Source organism: Pan troglodytes, chromosome 22, assembly GCF_028858775.2.
Source record: "Pan troglodytes isolate AG18354 chromosome 22, NHGRI_mPanTro3-v2.0_pri, whole genome shotgun sequence".
Taxonomy (NCBI): Eukaryota; Metazoa; Chordata; class Mammalia; order Primates; family Hominidae; genus Pan; species Pan troglodytes.
The window spans coordinates 45,267,454-45,286,258 of record NC_072420.2 but is presented as its reverse complement, the minus strand read 5'-3'; the positions used below and the strand labels follow the sequence as shown (position 1 = coordinate 45,286,258).

At 50.2% G+C, this 18,805-nt stretch overlaps 1 protein-coding gene across 3 annotated transcripts in view; it reads right to left on the bottom strand.

Annotated features, from left to right (window-relative positions):
* Positions 1 to 18,805, bottom strand: part of KRTAP10-11 (keratin associated protein 10-11) — a 48,806-nt gene that overhangs the window by 3,108 nt on the left and 26,893 nt on the right. Inside the window, exons 1-3 of one of the 3 annotated variants that reach the window (XM_054675189.2) lie at positions 13,572 to 13,622; positions 8,008 to 8,121; positions 6,332 to 7,321 (exon numbers count right to left, since the gene is read on the bottom strand). In XM_054675189.2, coding sequence (XP_054531164.1) covers positions 6,332 to 6,868 — 537 coding nt within the window. In that variant the 5' untranslated portion in view covers positions 6,869 to 7,321; positions 8,008 to 8,121; positions 13,572 to 13,622. Of the gene's footprint in view, positions 1 to 5,821; positions 7,322 to 8,007; positions 8,122 to 13,571; positions 13,623 to 16,049; positions 17,173 to 18,805 lie in introns of those variants that run through there. The other 2 variants (XM_024352463.3, XM_009441429.3) reach the window with 2 other exon arrangements.

Sequence of the window (18,805 nt, the reverse complement as noted above, 5' to 3'; positions counted from 1 at the left end):
TGAGGTGCAACTGTAGAGCCCTGGACTCACTGGAGACATGACTTTTTGGATCATGGAACTTTCCACTGGGGGCCAGCAGGGCAGCTTCTGTGGACAATCAAATGATCAAACCATTTCTTAAATCAAGCAGACACTCTGGGGATCTGAGTGAGTTGAATGGCAGGGATTAAATGGCCCTGGCTGGGAGAGGGAGGTGCTGGGAGGGGATGTGAGTCTGGAGGGCAGGGTGGCCCACGGCCAGGTCTTCTGCAAGTGACACATATTTGGATTCTTCTTTTCCAAAACATAGTCTTTTGTTTTATTTGACTCCCTTTCGTCGTGGCTAGCTGCCCAGCACAATGCTGGAGACGCGATGACAGCAGCACTCTGGTCTTTTTTCCAAAGTTAACAGAAATGCTTCCCGCAACTCCGCACTAAGCCGATGTTTGCTGCTTTGTCGCACAGCCTTGGTCTCGTGCATGCAGTGTTTTCCTACTTTAGTTTATCATGAATTTTGCCTCAGGCTTTTAAGGAAGGAGTGAGTTTGTTTGTGTATGTGTGTGTGTATGTGTGTGAATGTGTGTGTATTAATCTACTGAGAGTTCCAGTGGCTTTTCTGCTTCTATTTTATGAGTATAGTTAATGATACCCTTTGTAACTTGAGTGATCTAAGATATACATTACTTGATAATAGCTCATTATCCCTTTTTCCCCAGCTTTATTGAGATATAATTGACAAACAAGAATTATATAAATTCAAGGTATACAACATGACGTCTTGATACATGTACACATTGTGTGATGATTACCACAGTCAAGCTAATTAATATGTCCATCACCCCATGTAGTTACCTTTATTTTGTGATGAGACATTTAAGATGGACTCTTAGCAGATTTCGGTGTTACTATGTTGCGTTCTGTGTTACAGTCAACTGTCCTCATGCTGCACATGAGGTTTCCAGAACTGACTCATCCTGCACAGCTGAAGCTGTATCCTGTCATCAACACATCCCCACTCCCTGCACCCCCTGGCCCTCGAATCCCCATTCTACTCTCTGCTTTGGTGAACTTGGCTTTTTTAGATTCCACAAATAAGTGAGGTCTGCAGTATTTGTCTTTCTGTGCCTGGGTCACTTCACCTAGCATAGTGTGTGCAGGTTCATCCATGTTGCCACAGATGACAGGATCTCCTTCCTTTCTGTGGCTGAATCGTATTCCATCGTGCATATACACCACATTTTCTTTATCCACTCATCTGTTGATGGTCACTTATGTTGCTTCCGTATCTTTGCTGTTGTGAATAGTGCTGCAGTTAGCATGGCAGTGCAGGTATCTCTGAGATCTGGCTTTAATTTGTCTTGTATAAATACACAGAAGTGGGATTGCTCATTACATGGTATAGTTCCATTTTTAATTTTTAAGTTTTTAATTTTTTTTTTTTGAGATAGAGTCTCGCTCTGTTGCCCAGGCTGGAGTGCAGTGGCGCAATCTCAGCTCACTGCAAGCTCTGCCTCCCGGGTTCACACCATTCTCCTGCCCCAGCCTCCCAAGTAGCTGGTACTACAGGCGCCTGCTACCACACCTGGCCAGTTTTTGTATTTTTAGTAGAGACGGGGTTCCACCGTGTTAGCCAGGATGGTCTCGATCTCCTGACCTCGTGATCTGCCCGCCTCGGCCTCCCAAAGTGCTGGGATTACAGGCGTGAGCCACCGTGCCCGGCCCCATTTTTAATTTTTTGAGGAACTTCCGTACTATTTCCTATAATGGCTATATATAGTGGCTTAGTTTTCTGTTAATGTAGGTTCATACAATCTCTTACATTATTTTTTTAAATGATGTTGGTCTACAGTCCTATCTCTCTCGCTGTTATTCCTGGTTTTGGCATCAGGATGCCACCAGTCTTACTAGAGGAATCCAGAGGACCTCTGGCTTCTTCTGGTCTCTGGAATATTTCAAGTATCACAGAAAAGTCTTTGTATTGAAGGCTGATGGTATACATCTTTGAAACATCTGAGTCTGCCTTCTGAAGAATGAGCTTTTTCAATACCATTTCCATATTTTCCTGGATATCATTGTATTAAAATTTTTGTCTTGTTACTCAGGGTAGGTAATTTATATTTTTTAGGACACAGTACATTTAATTTATATTTCCAAATTTTAGGATAAATATACCCATACTATTTTCTTATACTGAAAAAGGAAAATCTCTGAATCTGTGAGCATACTTCTTTTTCCATCTTTCATGTCTGCTTATTTTTATTAGACTTTATTTTTATTTTCTTTAGATTTTCCTTGATGGGTGTCTGTGGATTTTTGCGGACGTTTGAAAAGAGGGGGTCGTGTTTCTTCTTGTTGGAAATTGCTGAGTAAAAATTTCAGAAAGCATTGTGGGTGGTAAACTTTCCGGATCCCTGTTGTTTAAGAACAGCCTTCCCGCTGAAGCCTGCCACAGCAGAGTCTAGGTGCGGAATTTCTTCCCTCCACCTTGGTAGAGGCTGGGCCACCAATGCATCTCATATTTGCATAACTTTGATCTTCTTGTGAAGTCTTTCCTTTGTCTAGAACCTGGCACTATTGTCTCTTTCTTGTACTTCATTCATTTCACCAGACCCCTCCCTCGTCACTGTCATCAGCTGTGTTCATCCCCTTGATCCCATCTTCCTTTAGTTCAAAAAACTTTTATTCTCATATGGGTCTGATGATTTTCTTCCATTCTTGGATTTTCTCCCCACTGCGATCCCGGTTAGGATCACAGACCCTGGGTCTCCTGGGCTCTTCCCACTCAGATCTCAGGCTCTTCTTGGCTTTATCTCTGTCCTTCTGCATTGGGTTTGGGTCAATCCTTGCCTGAACTGGGGTCACTGTATCAGCAATTCTGTTTTCAGGGTCTATTATGCAGACTATCATTGAGTTTCATCTGTGTTGAGAGTGTCATGCTTTCAGTCTCCTGGAACTTGGGGTGTTTTCCTTCCTCCTCTTCCTCCTCCTTTTTGGTAGCACCCTGTTCTTGTTTCATGGAGTGACAGCCTCTTTGTTTCCTCACATCTGCATCATCGCTTGTTCAGACTTTGCTTCTCTGTCATGCTGTGATTTCTTCACACGTCTGAGGACCCTTAGTTGTCATTCACATTTTTAAGTGAGGGTCTAGATTGTTTGGCATTCATTGCTGAAAGGTTTTCTGCACATAGATACACATATTCTGCACCCAGAGCTGATGCTGGGGCTCTGATGAAGGGGGCCTTGTTCATCGCTGATTGGACATGGGGGCTCCAGTTCATCTTGGCATCCAGAGCTTCCTGGGGCGTGGCCTCTTCCTCTCCAGATTGGGACCTAGGCTGGGAGTCTCCTGGGCCAGCCCCACCCTTCCTGGTTCTCCCGCTGGTTGCAGGCATGGAATGGCTCTTCTTCAGAACTGGACCCATCAGTTAAAGACCACTGAGTGCCCACAGTCATCCTCATGTATGGTCCCTTTGCTAGGGTCTCCGGGAAAAGTCATTTGTCTTCAGAGTCCTTCTGCCTTTCTTTCTGTTGGATTTAAAGTCAATAGAACCTGATCTTTTTGTCTTGCCTTTCCCAGAAAATCCTTACTGACCTGGTCTGTGGATGGCATGCCTCCATTTTCTATCACTGCTCTGGCACCATTCATTTTTATTTGGATGAAGGGGAGGTGGAGGCATTGGCCAGTGGCCATCCCAAATGGAGGGCTGAGACTATTTGTTATTTGTTTTTAACACATTGACCAAGAGAAAGTTCACAAGCCATGAAGTTCACCCACTGTAAGTGCACAATCCACTGGTTTTTAATATATTCCCAGTGTTTCTCAGCCATCACCAATATGTAATTTTACAACATTCCCACTCCAAAAACCACACCCATAAGCAGTCACTCCTCATGAGCCCCTCCACCAGCCTTGGTCACACACACATCTACTTCCTTTCTCTGCGGATTTGCCTGTTCTGAGTCTTTCATACAAGTAGAATCCCACCACATGTGGCCTCTCGCTGAGCACCATGCTTTCAAGGCTCATGCATGTTGTAGCCTGTGTCAGTATTTGATCCCTTTTCATGGCTGAATAATATTCCCATGGGAATGGACTGTGTTTTGCTTGTGTGGATAGGCTGTGTTTTGCTTGTCCATTCATCCTCTGATGGACATTTGGGCTCTTTCCACTTCTTGGCTACTGTCAGTGGTGCTGTGTACATGGGCACACAAATCTGTGTGTGGACGTTTGTTTCATTCCTCCAGGGTAGATGCCTAGAACTGGACTGACAGGGTCACAGGGTCACACAGTGAGTGACATTTTGAGGAACTGTTTTCCAAGGTGCTTTCACTGTGGGTTGAAGCTCTGATGAGGCAGAAGACACATCGAATGAGGACCCAGAGTAGGAGTCAGAGCTGAGACCCCCCACCAGGAGGTGTCCTCCCTGGGGATGGCCAGACAGGCTGGGTCCTTTCGGTGCCTCGGACGAGGGAAGGTGGGGGACAATGGCAAATGTGGAGGAGGTCAGAGAGCCAGCCCCGGGCCCTCCTCCTGGCTCTGTGTTCTGACCCTGTGGCCATCAGTGGGCACAGTGATGTGGGGCTCAGACACGCATGTGTGGGGAGCCCCTCCCGAGGATGGCCCCGGAGACCTAGGATGAAGGCTCGGCCCCTGCCAGCTGCCCCAAAAACCAGGGCAGGTTTTTGGACAAACATCTCTGTCCCTGGAGGCCCTCATTTGTCCTTTCATGGGGACTTGGCTTTGCTTCCAAGGAGGTGGACAAGGCTGTGTCAGTTTGGCCCCCAGCCCTGGAGATGGCTGCTGCTGGTTGTCCTGGGTGGTCTGCCTCGAGGGGAGTGAGCGAGGTGGCTGTGCTGACCACAGGGAGCTCTGTGGGGTGGGACTCCGGGAGGTCCTGGTGCTGGGGCTGGCGGCCTCTGTCATTGACACGCAAGGGTCATTTGCTGGAGCTGGACCTGCACTCTCAAATGCGCACAGCGACCTGGCGGAAAGAGTGCAGCAGCTTGTGCCACTTCCCCGACATGGCATCTGGGATGGAGGGTGGCAGGCAGAGCTGAGGGCTATTTGGGAGAGACCTGGGAGGCTGGGGGTGTGGGGACAGGGTCCTCGGGGTCAGAGTCCAGGACCACGGGACCAAAAGGGAGCCAGGACCCTGAATCTCTAGGCGAGGCCGCATGGGGCAGGGGGGCCCGCAGGCTTGGTTAGTGGGTACCATGGTCCCTGCCCATCTGTGCTCTCACCAGCAATGCCTGAGCAATGGGTATTCAAGAACCCCATGAATACTGGGCTGCTGGGCTCGAGTCCTGGGGGAGGGCGTGGTCCCCATGTCTTACTGTGGAGGAGATGAGAGCTGCAGGGACGGGCACTGTGGTCCATAGCTGGTATCCCCAGGGGTAACAGGAGGGGTGAAGCTGCTGGGTGGAGCCAGGCCCCGGGTGGGCTACCCCAGTCCTGGGGGGCCGCCATGGAGCTGGGGAGGGTGAATGTGGCTCAGGGGACCAGAGCTGCTGCCAGGGTCCACTTTGTCCCAAAACTCCTGGCCTTGGTTCCAGAGGCAGCTTCCCTAAGATGGGCCGGGGGGCCACGTGCTGGGGTTGGGGGCCCACAGGGCTAAGAGGGAGACTGGCCTTCAGGGTTCACAGAGGCCAGCACCAGAAGGCATTGCTTCCTGCCTCATCCCATGCCCCTCGGGGGTCCACAGACGGGATGGAAGGTCGATAGAGACAGAGGGGTGGAGCCAGGCCTGCTGGGGGTCAGGACTCTCCCTGCAGTCAGGGGTGGCATCACTTCCCACCTCACCCTGTGCCCCCCGGGGGTCCACAGACAGGACAGAGGTTGGTGTGAGACAGAGGCGGCTTTATTAGAACTAGAGGGGTTGCTGCCCAGGGTGGAACCAGGCCTGCTGGGGGTTACTTCTGCAGAACGTGGGTCTGGGGGAGTGGCTGGGGTCCCACAGGCAGCCATCATCTGGGAAGGACAGGGGGAGCATCCTGGTCCCCAAGACAAAGAGCCTGCCCCACCTTCTGAGGGTGTCAAAGCCAGAGAGGGCAGAGCTTGCTGGGGCAGCTGGGAGGTCAGCCCCTGGTGGGAAGGGACTCCGGATCACATCCAGGGCTGTCAGCAGCTGGACTTCTGGCCAGAGCAGAGGCTGTAGCAGGCAGGGCGGGAGCACACGGGGCGGCAGAGGAGGGAAACACAGGAGGCCGTGCGGCAGCAGCTGGGCTGGCAGGAGGAGGCAGAGGCACCGCAGGAGGGGACGGGCACGCAGCAGGTGGACCTACACACAGGGCGGCAGAGGAGGGACACAGAGGAGGAGGGTCTGCAGCAGGAGGTGGTGCAGCAAGCAGGCTGGCAGCTAGACTGCTGGCAGCATGAAGTGGAAGCCCCAGAGCACACAGGCACATAGCAGACGGACTTAGAGCAGACAGGCACACAGCAGGCCTGCTGGCATGGGGAGGAGGTGCAGCAAGCTGGCTGGCAGCTAGACTGCTGGCAGCATGAAGGGGAAGACTCGGAGCAGGTAGGCACGAAGCACACAGGCTTGTTACAGACGGGCACGCAGCAGACGGGCTTGCAGCAGACAGGCACGCAGCAGGCCTGCTGGCAGGGGGAGGAGGTGCAGCAATCCAGCTGGCAGCTAGACTGCTGGTAGCATGGGGGTGTGCAGGAGCTGGTGCAGCCTGATTGGCAGGCGCTGGGCTCACAGGCCGTCTGGCAGCAGGGGCTGGACACACAGCTCACTGGGGTGCAGACCAGGGTCAGGCTGGGGGCTGGGGCACAGCAGCTGGGGGCGCAGCAGCAGGGCTCGCAGCAGCTCTCTGGGCAGTCGTCTACCCGCCAAGAGTCAGTGCAGGCACTGGAGCAGATGGACATGGTGGATGCGGCCATGCTGGAGTGGGGAGGCGGTGAGCTGGGGGAGGTGTGTGAGTGAGTGTGTGAGTGAGTGTGTGTGTGAGCCTGTCGGCTGCTGGGGCTTTTATATGCCCAGGGCCTGTGTTTTCCCAGCAGGAGACTCAGCAACACCCTCCTCTTCCATGTTGGTGTTTGGAGCCGGGAGGACCCTCATTATTTCTGCTTCCTTTGCCATGACTTGTCCTCACTCTGCTCCTAACACTCGGCTGGTCCCGGGCAGGACCGGCGCCCCTGGCTGAGCCTGTCCCCCGGGAACACCAGGAAGGAAGGTGTGGCCTCTCTGGGACTGACCTGGTGACTTCCACCTGGCAGGTCCCGTGACTGTGCCCAGCGTGGGCCCTCAGCCTGGGGGAGGCCCAGCCTCTGTCTGCAGGGACCTCAAGGGGTGGGCTGGCGTGGCTGCGATTGGGAGAGCCAGGACGGAGGTGCCTGTGTTGGGAAAAGATGCTTGAGGACAGCGCTTCCTGGCGGGCTCTGGGATCTTCTGAGATCCTGATGTCTGCCAAGGGCAGGAGGACAGGGAGGACCTCCCCTCCTCTGAGGAGATGGAATGTTCTGGCAAGGCCTCTGGACAGTCAGCTCATTAGGAGGACAAGGTTTGGGGACTGGCCTTTGGGTCTGGACTGCCATCCCCTGGAGCCCTGGTCAGGTGTCCTGAGAGGGGCAGGTGCAGGTCAGGGTCTGAGGGTGGGGAGGGGCCTCTACCTTGGAGAGGCAGGTGTGGAGTGAGGGTTGCGTGGAGAGTGGAGGATACTTGGGGTCTGGATGAGAAAAGTGTCAGATGGGGCCACAGTCAGCCCCACTGCCCGGACGCCTGGTCTTACTCTATGTTTGCACCTTGGCTGAAGCCACATGCCAAGAAATTGAAATGTGATGTGAATTTCTAGTATCTGTAGGTGACATCATTGTCCACCTAGGATCAGAGTGACTGTCCCAGGCCACGCTCACTGAAGGGCTGGATGAGAGACAAAGTCACTGCACCCAGCACCCCCTACCTGTACCCCTGCCATGACAGTGTGGAAATACAATGGGAAAGGAAGCCCGTCAGCCAGCAGACCCAAGTATAAAATGCCCAGTGGAATGTTAGAGGGTCAGATGTGAACGAAAGCACAAACCTTGACCAGAACACATACAACGTATGTTCCCTGGAAACCCGGCAGGGTTGGGTGCTGGAGACCGGTCCACGTGCCTCAGCTCAGCTCAGCATCCACGATGTTCCCATCAGAGTCCTGAAGGAATCGTTGGGTACACAAATGAAGATATGAACTGCCAGAAAGTACTTGCAATCTCCATGACAGGTGGAAGATTAATGTGAAAAATTTGAAGTCCTTACCACTAAAACAGGATAAGATACAAAAGAAATGAATAGAAGACTAAAAATTTTAAATTTCCAATAAGCATTAATGAGATGAACAGCTAGTTGATCTCATTAATAACTAAAGTTTCTCAGGTTTAAACACGTCTCCCACCTGTAAGAGCAAACAAGATTTAAAATGCTGATAATATCCAGTATTGCAGAGCGAGGGGCTTCATTCTTAGAAACCCTTGGCAGGTGTAATTTTATTTAAATTGTGATCAACCATAAAATAAAATGTACCATTTTACCCATTTTAAAGTGTGCAATTCAGTGACAGTACAGTCACAATGTTGTGCAACCATCCCCACTACCTAGTTCCAGAATACTATCATCGCTCCCGAAGGAACCCCCATACTATTAAGCAGCCACGCCCAGCCCCTGGCAACCACTACTATTCTGCTTGTCTCTATGGATTTGCCTGTTCTGCACATTTCATATAGATGCAGTCATGGAATATTTGGTCTTTGTGTCTAGCTTTGTTCACTTAGCATGTTCTCAAGGTACACCCGTGTTGGGGTATGTTTCAGAACGCCATTCCTTTTTTTTGGCTGAATCATATTCCATCATAGGGACACGCCACATTTCATTTATCCATTCATCTGCTAATGCACTTTTGGGTTCTTTTCAACTTTTGGCTAGTGTGAATAGTGCTTCTATAAACATTCTTTTTTTTTTTTTTGAGACAGAGTCTCCCTCTGTCACCCAGGCTGGAGTGCAGGGGCCCCATCTTGGCTCACTGCAACCTCCACCTCCCGGGTTCAAGTGATTTCCCTGCCTCAGCCTCACAAGTAGCTGGGATTACAGGCGCGCACCACCACACCCGGCTAATTTTTTATATTTTTGGTAGAGACGGGGTTTCACCATGTTGGCCAGGCTGGTCTTGAACTCCTGACCTCAAGTGATCCTCCCGCCTCGGCCTCCCAAAGTGCTGGGATTACAGGCGTGAGCCACTGCACCCTGCCCTATAAACATTCTTGTACATGTTTCTGTTTGAACACCTCTTTTTAATTCTGTTGGGTATATACCTAGGAGTGGGAACTGATGAGTTGTGTGGAATTCCATGTTTACATTTTGAGGACCTGCCAGACTGTTTTTCACAGCATCTGTACCATTTTATAGTCTCACTAGCAATGTACAAACATTCCAGTTTCTCTTCATCCTTGTCAACATCTGCTACCTTCTATTTGTTGGTGTATGTGTGTGTTAAATTATAGCCATCTTAGTGGGTATGAAGTATCAACAGCATGTCATTGTGGTGTGGATTTCTGTTTCCCTAATGACCAATAACATTGAGCTTCTTTTCCTGCGTGTATCATCTATTTGCATATCCTCCTTGGAGAAATGTCTATTAAAGGACTTTGCCTATTTTTAAATTGGGTTGACTTTTTGTTGAATTATAAGAGTTCTTCATATATTCTGGGTGTTAGATCCTTATCAGAATTATGATTTACAAGCATGTTCTTCCCTTGTGTGGGTTGTTTTACTCTCTTGATAGTGTCCTTTGATGCACAAAACTTTTTAATTTTGATGACATCCAATTTATCTATTTTTCCTTTGTTGCTTATGCTTCTGGTGTCATATCTAAAAAACCATTGCCCAACATAACGTCATACATATTTACTCCTATGTTTCCTTCTAAGAATTTTATGGCTTTATCTCATATATGTAGGGCTTTGATCCATTTTTAGTTAATTTGTTGGTGTGAGATGTAGTGCAACTTTATGATTTTGTGTGTAGATATCCAGTTTTCCTAGCACCATTAAAACAAATAGAGACAGGGTATTGCTCAGCCTGTTGCCCAGGCTGGAGTGCAGTGGCACAATCATAACTCATTGCAGCCTCAAACTCCTGGACTTAAGTGATCCTCCCACCTCAGTTTCCCAGGTAGCTGGGACTACAGGTGCACACCACCATACTTGGCTAATTAAAAAATATATTTTTTTAGGGACTAGGGTCTTACTCTGTTACCCAGGCTGGTCTCGAACTCTTGGCCTTAAACAATCCTCTCATCTCCTGAGTAGTTGGGATTACAGGCATAAGCCATCATTTTATAGCATTTGTGTACCTAACATCAGTTATAAACATTCATGTACCTAACATCAGTTATAAACATTTATGTACCTAACATCAGACCCCCAAAATATATCAAGTATAAATGGAAAGAAGAGAAGAAAGAAATAGGCAATTCTAGTTCAACAATAATATTTGAAGACTTCAATAAGTCACTTCCACTGATTAAAAAAATTTCTTAAATAGAACTAGATCAAAGATCAATAACGAAATAGAGAACTTGAAGAACACTATAAACAAGCTAGATCTAATATGGCCGTATATAAAACATTCAACCCAACAACAGCAGAATACAAATTCTTCTCAGTTCTCCAGATTAGACCATATGTTAGTCCAAAAAACGAGTCTCAATAAATTTAAAATTATTGAAATCATATAATGTATCTTCTCTGACCACAGTGGGAATTAGAAATCAATAACAGAAGGAAAACTGGAAAATTCACAAATATGTGGCAATTAAACAACACACACTTATAACAACCAGTTGATCGAAGAATAAATCAAAAGAGAAGTTAGAAAATACTACGGGATAAATGATAGCGACAATATAACAAACCAAAATGTATGGGATACGGCAAAACAGTTTATGGAGGGAAATTTGTAGCTATAAATGCTTATATTAAAAAACAAGAAAGATCTCAATTCAGTAATCTAACTTCACACCTTAAGGAACCAGGAAAAGGAAGAGCAAACTAAACCAAAACCTAGAAGAAGGAAGAAAATAAAGATTATATGTAGAATAAAGGGAGCAAATAAAGAAATTGACAATAGAAAAACAATGGAACCAACGAAGCCTAAAATTAGTTTTTTGAAAGCAACAATAAAATTTACAAACCTTTAACTAGACTGAGAAAAAAGAGAAGGCTCTAATTATTAAAATCAGAAATGAAAATGGGAACATTACTGCTGACCTATATAGATAAAAAAGACTATAAGAGAATATATGAACAATTGTACACTAACACATAAAATCAATAAAATGTATTCCATTTAAGCATGTTTAGTGATATTAAATACATTCATAATGTAGATAACCTAGATGTAATGGATAAATTCCTATTAACATACAAACTACCAAAACTGATACCTTTATTAGTGTTCTTTATTTCTTTTCTTCTTTTTCTTTTTGAGATGTAGTCTCGCACTGTCACCCAGGCTGGAGTGCAGTGACACGATCTTGGCTTACTGCAACCTCTGCCTCCCAGGTTCAAGCGATTCTCCTTGCCTCAGCCTCCCAAGTAGCTGGGATTACAGGTGCCCACCACCACACTCAGCTAATTTTTTTTTTGTATTTTTAGCAGAGATGGAGTTTCACTATGTTGGCCAGGCTGGTCTCAAACCCTTGACCTTCTGATCTGCCCGCCTCAGCCTCCCAAAGTGCTGGGATTACAGGCGTGACCCACTGTGCCCAGCCAGTTCTTTATTTCTTAATATGGCTTCAAGTTATTGTCTAGTGCCCTTTGATTTCATCCTGAGCTGTCATTTCTTGTAGGGCAGGCCTACTGGCAATAAACTCTCTCAGTATTTATTTATCCAGAAGTGTCCTAATTTCTCCTTTAGTTTCATCAAAGAATCATTTCACTGGACACAGACTTCTTGGTGGCCAGTTTTTTCCTCTTTCAGCACTTTAAGTACATCATCCTATTGCCTTCTGTTCTTCATGGTTTTTGAAGAGAAATTGGCTGTTAATCTTCTCTCTTCCTGCTTTCAAGATTCTTGTTTTGTCTTTGGCTTTCAATAATTTAATTTTGTGTTTCTGTGTGGATCTTTTTGAGTTTATTCTACTTGAAGCTCATGGAGCTTCTTGAATGTGTAGATTCAATGTGTTTCATCATATTTGGGAAGTTTTTGGTCATTATTACTTCAAATATTTAAAAAATTATTGTAGTTAAATACACGTGAAATTTATCCCATTTTAAGTTTACCGTTCAGTGATATTAAATACATTCATAATGCAGTGCGGTCATTGCCACCATCCGTCTTCATAACTTTTCATCTTGGAAAACTGAAACTCTGTCCCCATTAAACACTAACTCCACATTCCTCCTCCTCCCCCCAGGCACCTGGCAACCACCATTTTACTTTCTGTCTCTATCATTTTTCTTCAAATATTTTTGAGTGCTCCATTCTCTCTCTGCTCTTCTTCTGACACTGCTGTTAAGTGTGCTGTTGGTATGTTTGGTGTTGTCCTACGGGCCAGTTAAACTCTGTTCAGTTTTAAAATTCTTTTGTTTTTGTTTGTTTTGAGATGGAGTCTCACTCTGTCATTCAGGCTGGAGTACAGTGGCATGATCTTGGCTCACTGCAACCTCCGCTTCCCAAGTTCAAGTGATTCTCCTGCCTCAGGCTCCCGAGTAGCTGAGATTACAGGCATGAGCCATCACGCCCAGCTATTTATTTATTTATTTTATTTTTAGTAGAGACAGGGTTTCACCATGTTGCCCCAGGCCATTCTCAAACTCCCAACCTCAAATGATCTGCCTGCCTCAGCCTCCCAAAGTGCTGGGATTACAGGTGTGAGCCATCACGCTCGGCCTCTCTTGGTTTTTATGCCCTTCAGACTGGAGTATTTCACTTGACCTATCTACCTGTTCTCTAATTTTTCCTTCTGTCTGTTCAAATCGGCTGTGGGACTTCTCTAGTGAAATTTTCCTATCAGTTATTATGCTTTTCAACTCCAGAAGTTCTATTTGATTCCTCTTTATAATCTCTCTCTTTATTGATATTCTCTCTTGGTTGAGATGTTGTTTTCTTAGTTTCTCTTTGTTCTTTTGCCATGGTTTCCTTTAGCTCTTTGAGCATATTTAAGACAGTTAATGGAAAGACTTTGTCCAGTAAATTCAATCCTGGGCTTCTTCAAGGACATTTTTTACTAATTGGCTTTTTTTTCTTTCTTTCTTTACTGTGAATGAACCATACATTCTTGCTTCTTTGCATGCCTCATAATTTTTGTTGAAAACTGGACATTTGGAATATTATAATTTGATAATTCTGGATGGCAGATTCTCCCTCTTCCCTGTGGTTTGCTGTTGCTGGTTGTGTGGCTAGTAGTTTTGTTTTGTTTTTAAGTGACTTTCCTAAACTATTTTAGTAATGACTATACTCTTTGTCATGAAGGGGGTCACTATTCCATTTGCTTAGTGCTCAGATAGTAATTAGACAGAGTTTCTTAAACACCTGGAGTCAAAAGATGTTTTTTTCCCAGTCTTTGTAGCTGGACTCTGTGTGTTGGTCCACACCCTCAGTGCTCACCTGGGCGGTTTGCGACTCTGCCTTCCCCTTCACTTCCTGCCTTCCCCCTCACTTCCTGCCTTCCCCTTCACTTCCTGCCTTCCCCTTCACTTCCCCTTCACTTCCTGCCCTCCCCTTCACTTCCTGCCCTCCCCTTCACTTCCTGCTTGCTCAGAGCCTGCAGTTCAGCCAGAGGTGAGCACTGAGAGCCTCTCAGGTCTTTTCTGTGCCCCATCATGGGCATGCATGGGGGCCTTATAGACTCCCAAGAATATGTGGAATCTTCCAATGCCCTTATTTCCCAAAGCATCTAATTTCTCAGCTCTTCCTCCCAGGTTTTTTGGGGTGTCCATTGTTTTCCCAACTGATATCCTTTGTCCAGGTGGCAGTGACTGGTTCATTTACCTTTAAATGTTCTGACCAAGCCTCTGTGTAGCTGCTTCTCTGGCTGGAGGGAATCTGAGTTGGCGAAATAAAGCAAGCCCTGTGTGTTAGTCCTTCAGGAAGCCGTCACTACTGTGCTCCTCTCCTGCCTTGTTCTGTTAGATCTTTAGAGAAGAAATTATTTGCCTTCACATTTCACTTCCCCAGTGCTTGTTCCCCCTCTGCCCACCACAGGATGCCCCTGCCCACAGAATGTGACTGGAAAGCCCCTCATCAAGGTCTCCAAGAACTCCCATTCCTAAATCCTGAGTTGGTTTCTATCACTGTGAGTGTGTGTACCACGGCCCCTGAAGCCCTAGGTCACTCTCCATACCACTCAGGAAGCCTGTGCAAGATGTTCCTGACCCCCGTGACAGCCCTGTGGCCCCTACTTTCCCTGCACCCATCCCTGTGTGGCCTGTCTCTTCCAGCACAGCTGCCTGGCCTGCGCTCCATCCCCACCTTCCCCGTCTGGAAGCAAGCCGTGCCTCCTGCGGTGGGACCAGTGAGAATTCCCCTTATGAGCCAGGCACTGGGGACAACAGGATGCCTAAACAGGAACCATTTGGTGGGTGTCTGAGGCCTCTGGACAGCGTTGTTCAGCAGGTGAAGGAGTCCATGTGAGCAGAATTTCCCCGAGGGTCGTGTCTCTGTCCAAATGTCCATCGCTGCAGTTTATGGACAGGGAGCGTCTGCCCCAGCCAGGCCCCACTGGGGATCTTCGAGGCACAGGTGGCCTCACTGCCACCCTCACTCCTGCCTCAAGGGCCAAAGCCAGAGCCCCCTGATATGGGCTGACTTGTGATGCCCCCGAATTCACATGTTGAAGTCCTAAGTTAAGGTCCTATGGATGGGCCCTAATCCAATGACTGGTGTCCTCGTGAGAAGAGGAGATGAGGGCAGAGACACACACAGAGGGACAGCCCCGTAAGGACACAGGGAGGAGACTGTGTCTGCAAGCCCAAGAGAGAGTCTTCGGGAACCAGCCCTGCCACACCTGGGCCTCAATTTCCAGCCCCAGGACTGTGAGGGACCCCATGTGTGTGGCTCGAGCCCCCAGTCCGTGGACTTTGTCACAGCAGCCTGAGCTGACACATGCAGCTCCTCTCAGGTGTGGGGGTCCTTTGTGCCCATAGAGCATGGCCGAGGCCCCCAAACCCGACTGTGCTCTCCTAAGGCGAGAAGAGTGGGCGGCATCGCAGCCCCGGGTCACCAGTGTCGGGGGTGTGGGTGAGGACTGGAGGGGACAGTGTGGCTCTGGCCATCTGCCTGTCTCCCATGGCAGGAGCTAAGAAACTACCCCCAGGAGGCCTCCTTCCTGCTGTCTGGTCTGGACACATTCCCACACTGTCCTGGGACTCCTCTGTCATCGCCGCCCTGAGACCTTCCTGTTCCCACCGGCCCTCCGCCCACCCAGCCCAGCACAGGGAGCTCTGGAGACCACGTGTCTGTTCTCTGCTCTGCATCCCAGTGGCAAGCCCAGGGCTGGAGCAGGGGGCATCCCTGAGCCTCTGTGAGTGTGTGCAGGAGGCCAGGATGGCCAAGCTCTCTCCGAGTGGAACTCCTGAGTGCTGGGACAGCTGGAGCCCAAGTCTCCACACCCACCCCCCACTGCCCATCTCCCACCTCCCAGCACAGCTGGGGCCTGCCACCCCCTGGGACAGCCCCAACCCTTGCCATGGGAAGGAGCTGCTTCTACCCACAGTGAGTGGGGCGTTGGCCTGAGTCATGTGGTGTCTGTGGGACTCAGCCAGTGAACAAGGCTTTTGGGCCCCACAGGACCTGGGAGGGGAGCCGGACAGCAGAACGTGCCACGAGGTGGACAGGAGCTTCCAGGTGTCACACAAGAGCCCCCCGAGGCCCCCCAGCTGGGGGTGTAAAGAGATCCACGGGGCCCAGCCCCCCAGAGCCAGGCCAGGCCCCACTCTGCCCCCTCCCGCCCTGGGTGCGGAGAGTCAGCACGGAGTCAGCTGGGGCCGCAGACGCTTTATTGGTGCTCAGAGGCAGAGGGTGACGCTGCTGGGGGTGACACCCGGGTCAGGAGGGCCCATCCCCAACCAGCGACCAGCGACCAGTGGAGGGTTGTGGTCTGCAGCCAGGAAGCACAGTGAGGAGCAGCCAGGGCTCGCCCGCTGGGGGGAGGTCAGGGAGGAGCCAGTGAGCATCTGAGACCCCACCCCAGGGCTGGGCGGCTGTGGCTGGGGCTGCTCCTTCTGTGTTGAGCTGTGCTGAGGCTGGGTGGGCTGGGAGGTCCAAGGACTGGCAGGGAGGTGGGGCCTGAGCCCGGCTGGCCCTGGGGGACATGGCCGTCAGCAGCTGGACTTCTGGCCTGAGGAGAAGCTGTAGCAGGCCGGGCGGGAGCACACAGGGCGGCAGAGAAGGGACACACAGGAGGCCTGGCGGCAATAGCTGGGCTGGCAGGAGGAGGTGGGGGCACAGCAGGAGGAGATGGGCACGCAGCAGGCGGGCCTGCACACAGGGCGGCAGAGGAGGGACACAGAGGAGGAGGGTCTGCAGCAGGAGGTGGTGCAGCAAGCTGGCTGGCAGCCAGACTGCTGGCAGCACAGAAAGGAAGCCCCAGAGCAGACAGGCACACAGCAGATGGGTTTGCAGCAGACAGGCTTACAGCAGACAGGCACACGGCAGGACTGCTGGCAGGGGGAGGAAGTGCAGCAAGCTGGCTGGCAGCTAGACTGTTGGCAGCATGAAGAGGAATCCTCAGAGCAGGTGGGCGCACAGCACACAGGTTTGCAGCAGACAGGCACACAGCAGGCCGGCTGGCAGGAGGAAGAGGCACAGCAAGCTGGCTGGTAGCTAGACTGTTGGCAGCACAAAGAAGCCCCACAGCAGACGGGCACACAGCACACAGGCTTGCAGCAGACGGGCACGCAGCAGGCCTGCTGGCAGGGGGAGGAGGTGCAGCAAGCCGGCTGGCAGCTAGACTGCTGGCAGCACGAGGGTGTGCAGGAGCTGGTGCAGCCTGATTGGCAGGGGCTGGGCTCACAGGTCACCTGGCAGCAGGGGCTGGATACACGGCTCACTGGGGTGCAGACCAGGGTCAGGCAGGGGGCCGGGGCGCAGCAGCTGGTGGCACAGCAGGGGGGCTCACAGCAGCTCTCTGGGCAGTCGTCCACCTGCCAGGAGTCGGAGTAAGCGCTGGAGCGGATGGACATGGTGGATGCGGCCATGCTGGGGTGGGGAGGAGGTGAGCTGGGGGAGGTGTGAGTGAGTGTGTGAGTGTGTCAGTGAGTGAGTTTGTGAGTGTGTGAGGTTCTTGGGGCTCTCAGGCTTTTATACCCCTCCTGGTCTTGTTGTTCCAGGGCCCACAGCTTCCCCTTCCTTGTTGCTGAGAGGCGGCGTCTGTCATGATTAGGGATGTTTGTTTGCTGGTGACATTGCCCAGCTCACAAATCTCCTGTCACACCTGGGCTATAGTCTGTCGCATGTGGAACCTCAGGGGCAGGAGTTGGGGTGGGCCTGATCCCAACTGGGTTCTGGAGGCAAGGACGTCTGTGGGCGTCTGGTGGGTGGGATGTGGGTGGGATGTGCCTGGGGCCATCCTTGGTTGCTGGGGCATCATCCAGCCACTGGCCCCAGCAGCCTCAGGACACGGGCTTCCTCTGCAGGAAGCCGGCCCTTAGGAATTATTTCCCGTGGTGCAAACTCCTCCTCTAGTATGGTCCTTCCCCTGCTGTAGGACACAGGACTCGCCAATTTCTAATCCCCATGGCCTCTGCCTCCTGCCCTCTGTTCATTGCCCACCCTGTCCTTTGCTTGGGAGGCAGCAGGACTCTGTTCCAGGGCAGGGATCGTGGGCTCAGCCCACTCCTTGCTGAGGCACAATGGCAGCATCGTGGGCTGTGGTTTCGGGTTCTGAACCCGTGAAGTAGCTGTGCTAGGCAGCAGGCAGCCGCCAGCCCTCGCCACTGCTGGAGCCATCTCCTCCGTGTGCCCTGCACTGCAAGCATCTTTTTCTCACCAGCCCTGCCCACAGGCCCCATCACACACCCCCAGGTCAGCCACAGGCAACACTCACGGCTGCATGATCTTTGATGATGAATTGTTATCACCACAGGACATGATGAAGTCCCGAGCTTCTTGCCTTATAAAATGGCCCTGATCACTTTCCAGGAACATTGCTCCCCACCAGCTAATTATAATATTGATTGTGATTTCACATTTTTATTTAAAAATTCAAGTACACATATGCATATTTCATTATAAAGTAAGACGTATTACACGATGTTGAGTAGAACGTCTTTGTTGCTCTGAATCTGGCAAAGCTGGAAACGGCCTCTCATTCTAAAAATAATGCTAACATTCTGGGTCAGACCTGTCCCCACAGGGTTTCTAAAATAAGACAGAAGTTGACCAGCTATGGCCAGCTGCCACACCGCACCAGTGCTGCCCAGGTTGTAAGAAGGAGGCTGTGGAGGCAGGGGTGGCCCTTCAGTCTTACGCAAAGTGTGGTGTCCCAGGGAGAGAGTCCTCCAGCTACTGTCCCTGGGGGTGTCTCTAAAGCGGGTCCTCACTGAAGAGGCAGAAGCAGCCGGTAGAAGCACAGGATCACTGGAGCAGCCGGAGAGAAGGTGCAGCAGTGGCCAGTGAGCCCCACAGTGGTGGCCCTGCACATTCCTTCCCCCGTCCCCATCACTGAAGAAATTAGAGCCCAAAACAGGGAGAAGGGGAGCAAGGAAAGAGAGGCCATGCCCCTCCCCGCGGCCTTCCCCAAGGTCCACTCAGACTTGCATGTGGGAACGCCGGGGATAGGACTGGGTTTCAGACAGGAAAGAAAAGTTTTGAACTGGTCCATTTTGGGCTATGGATTTGGT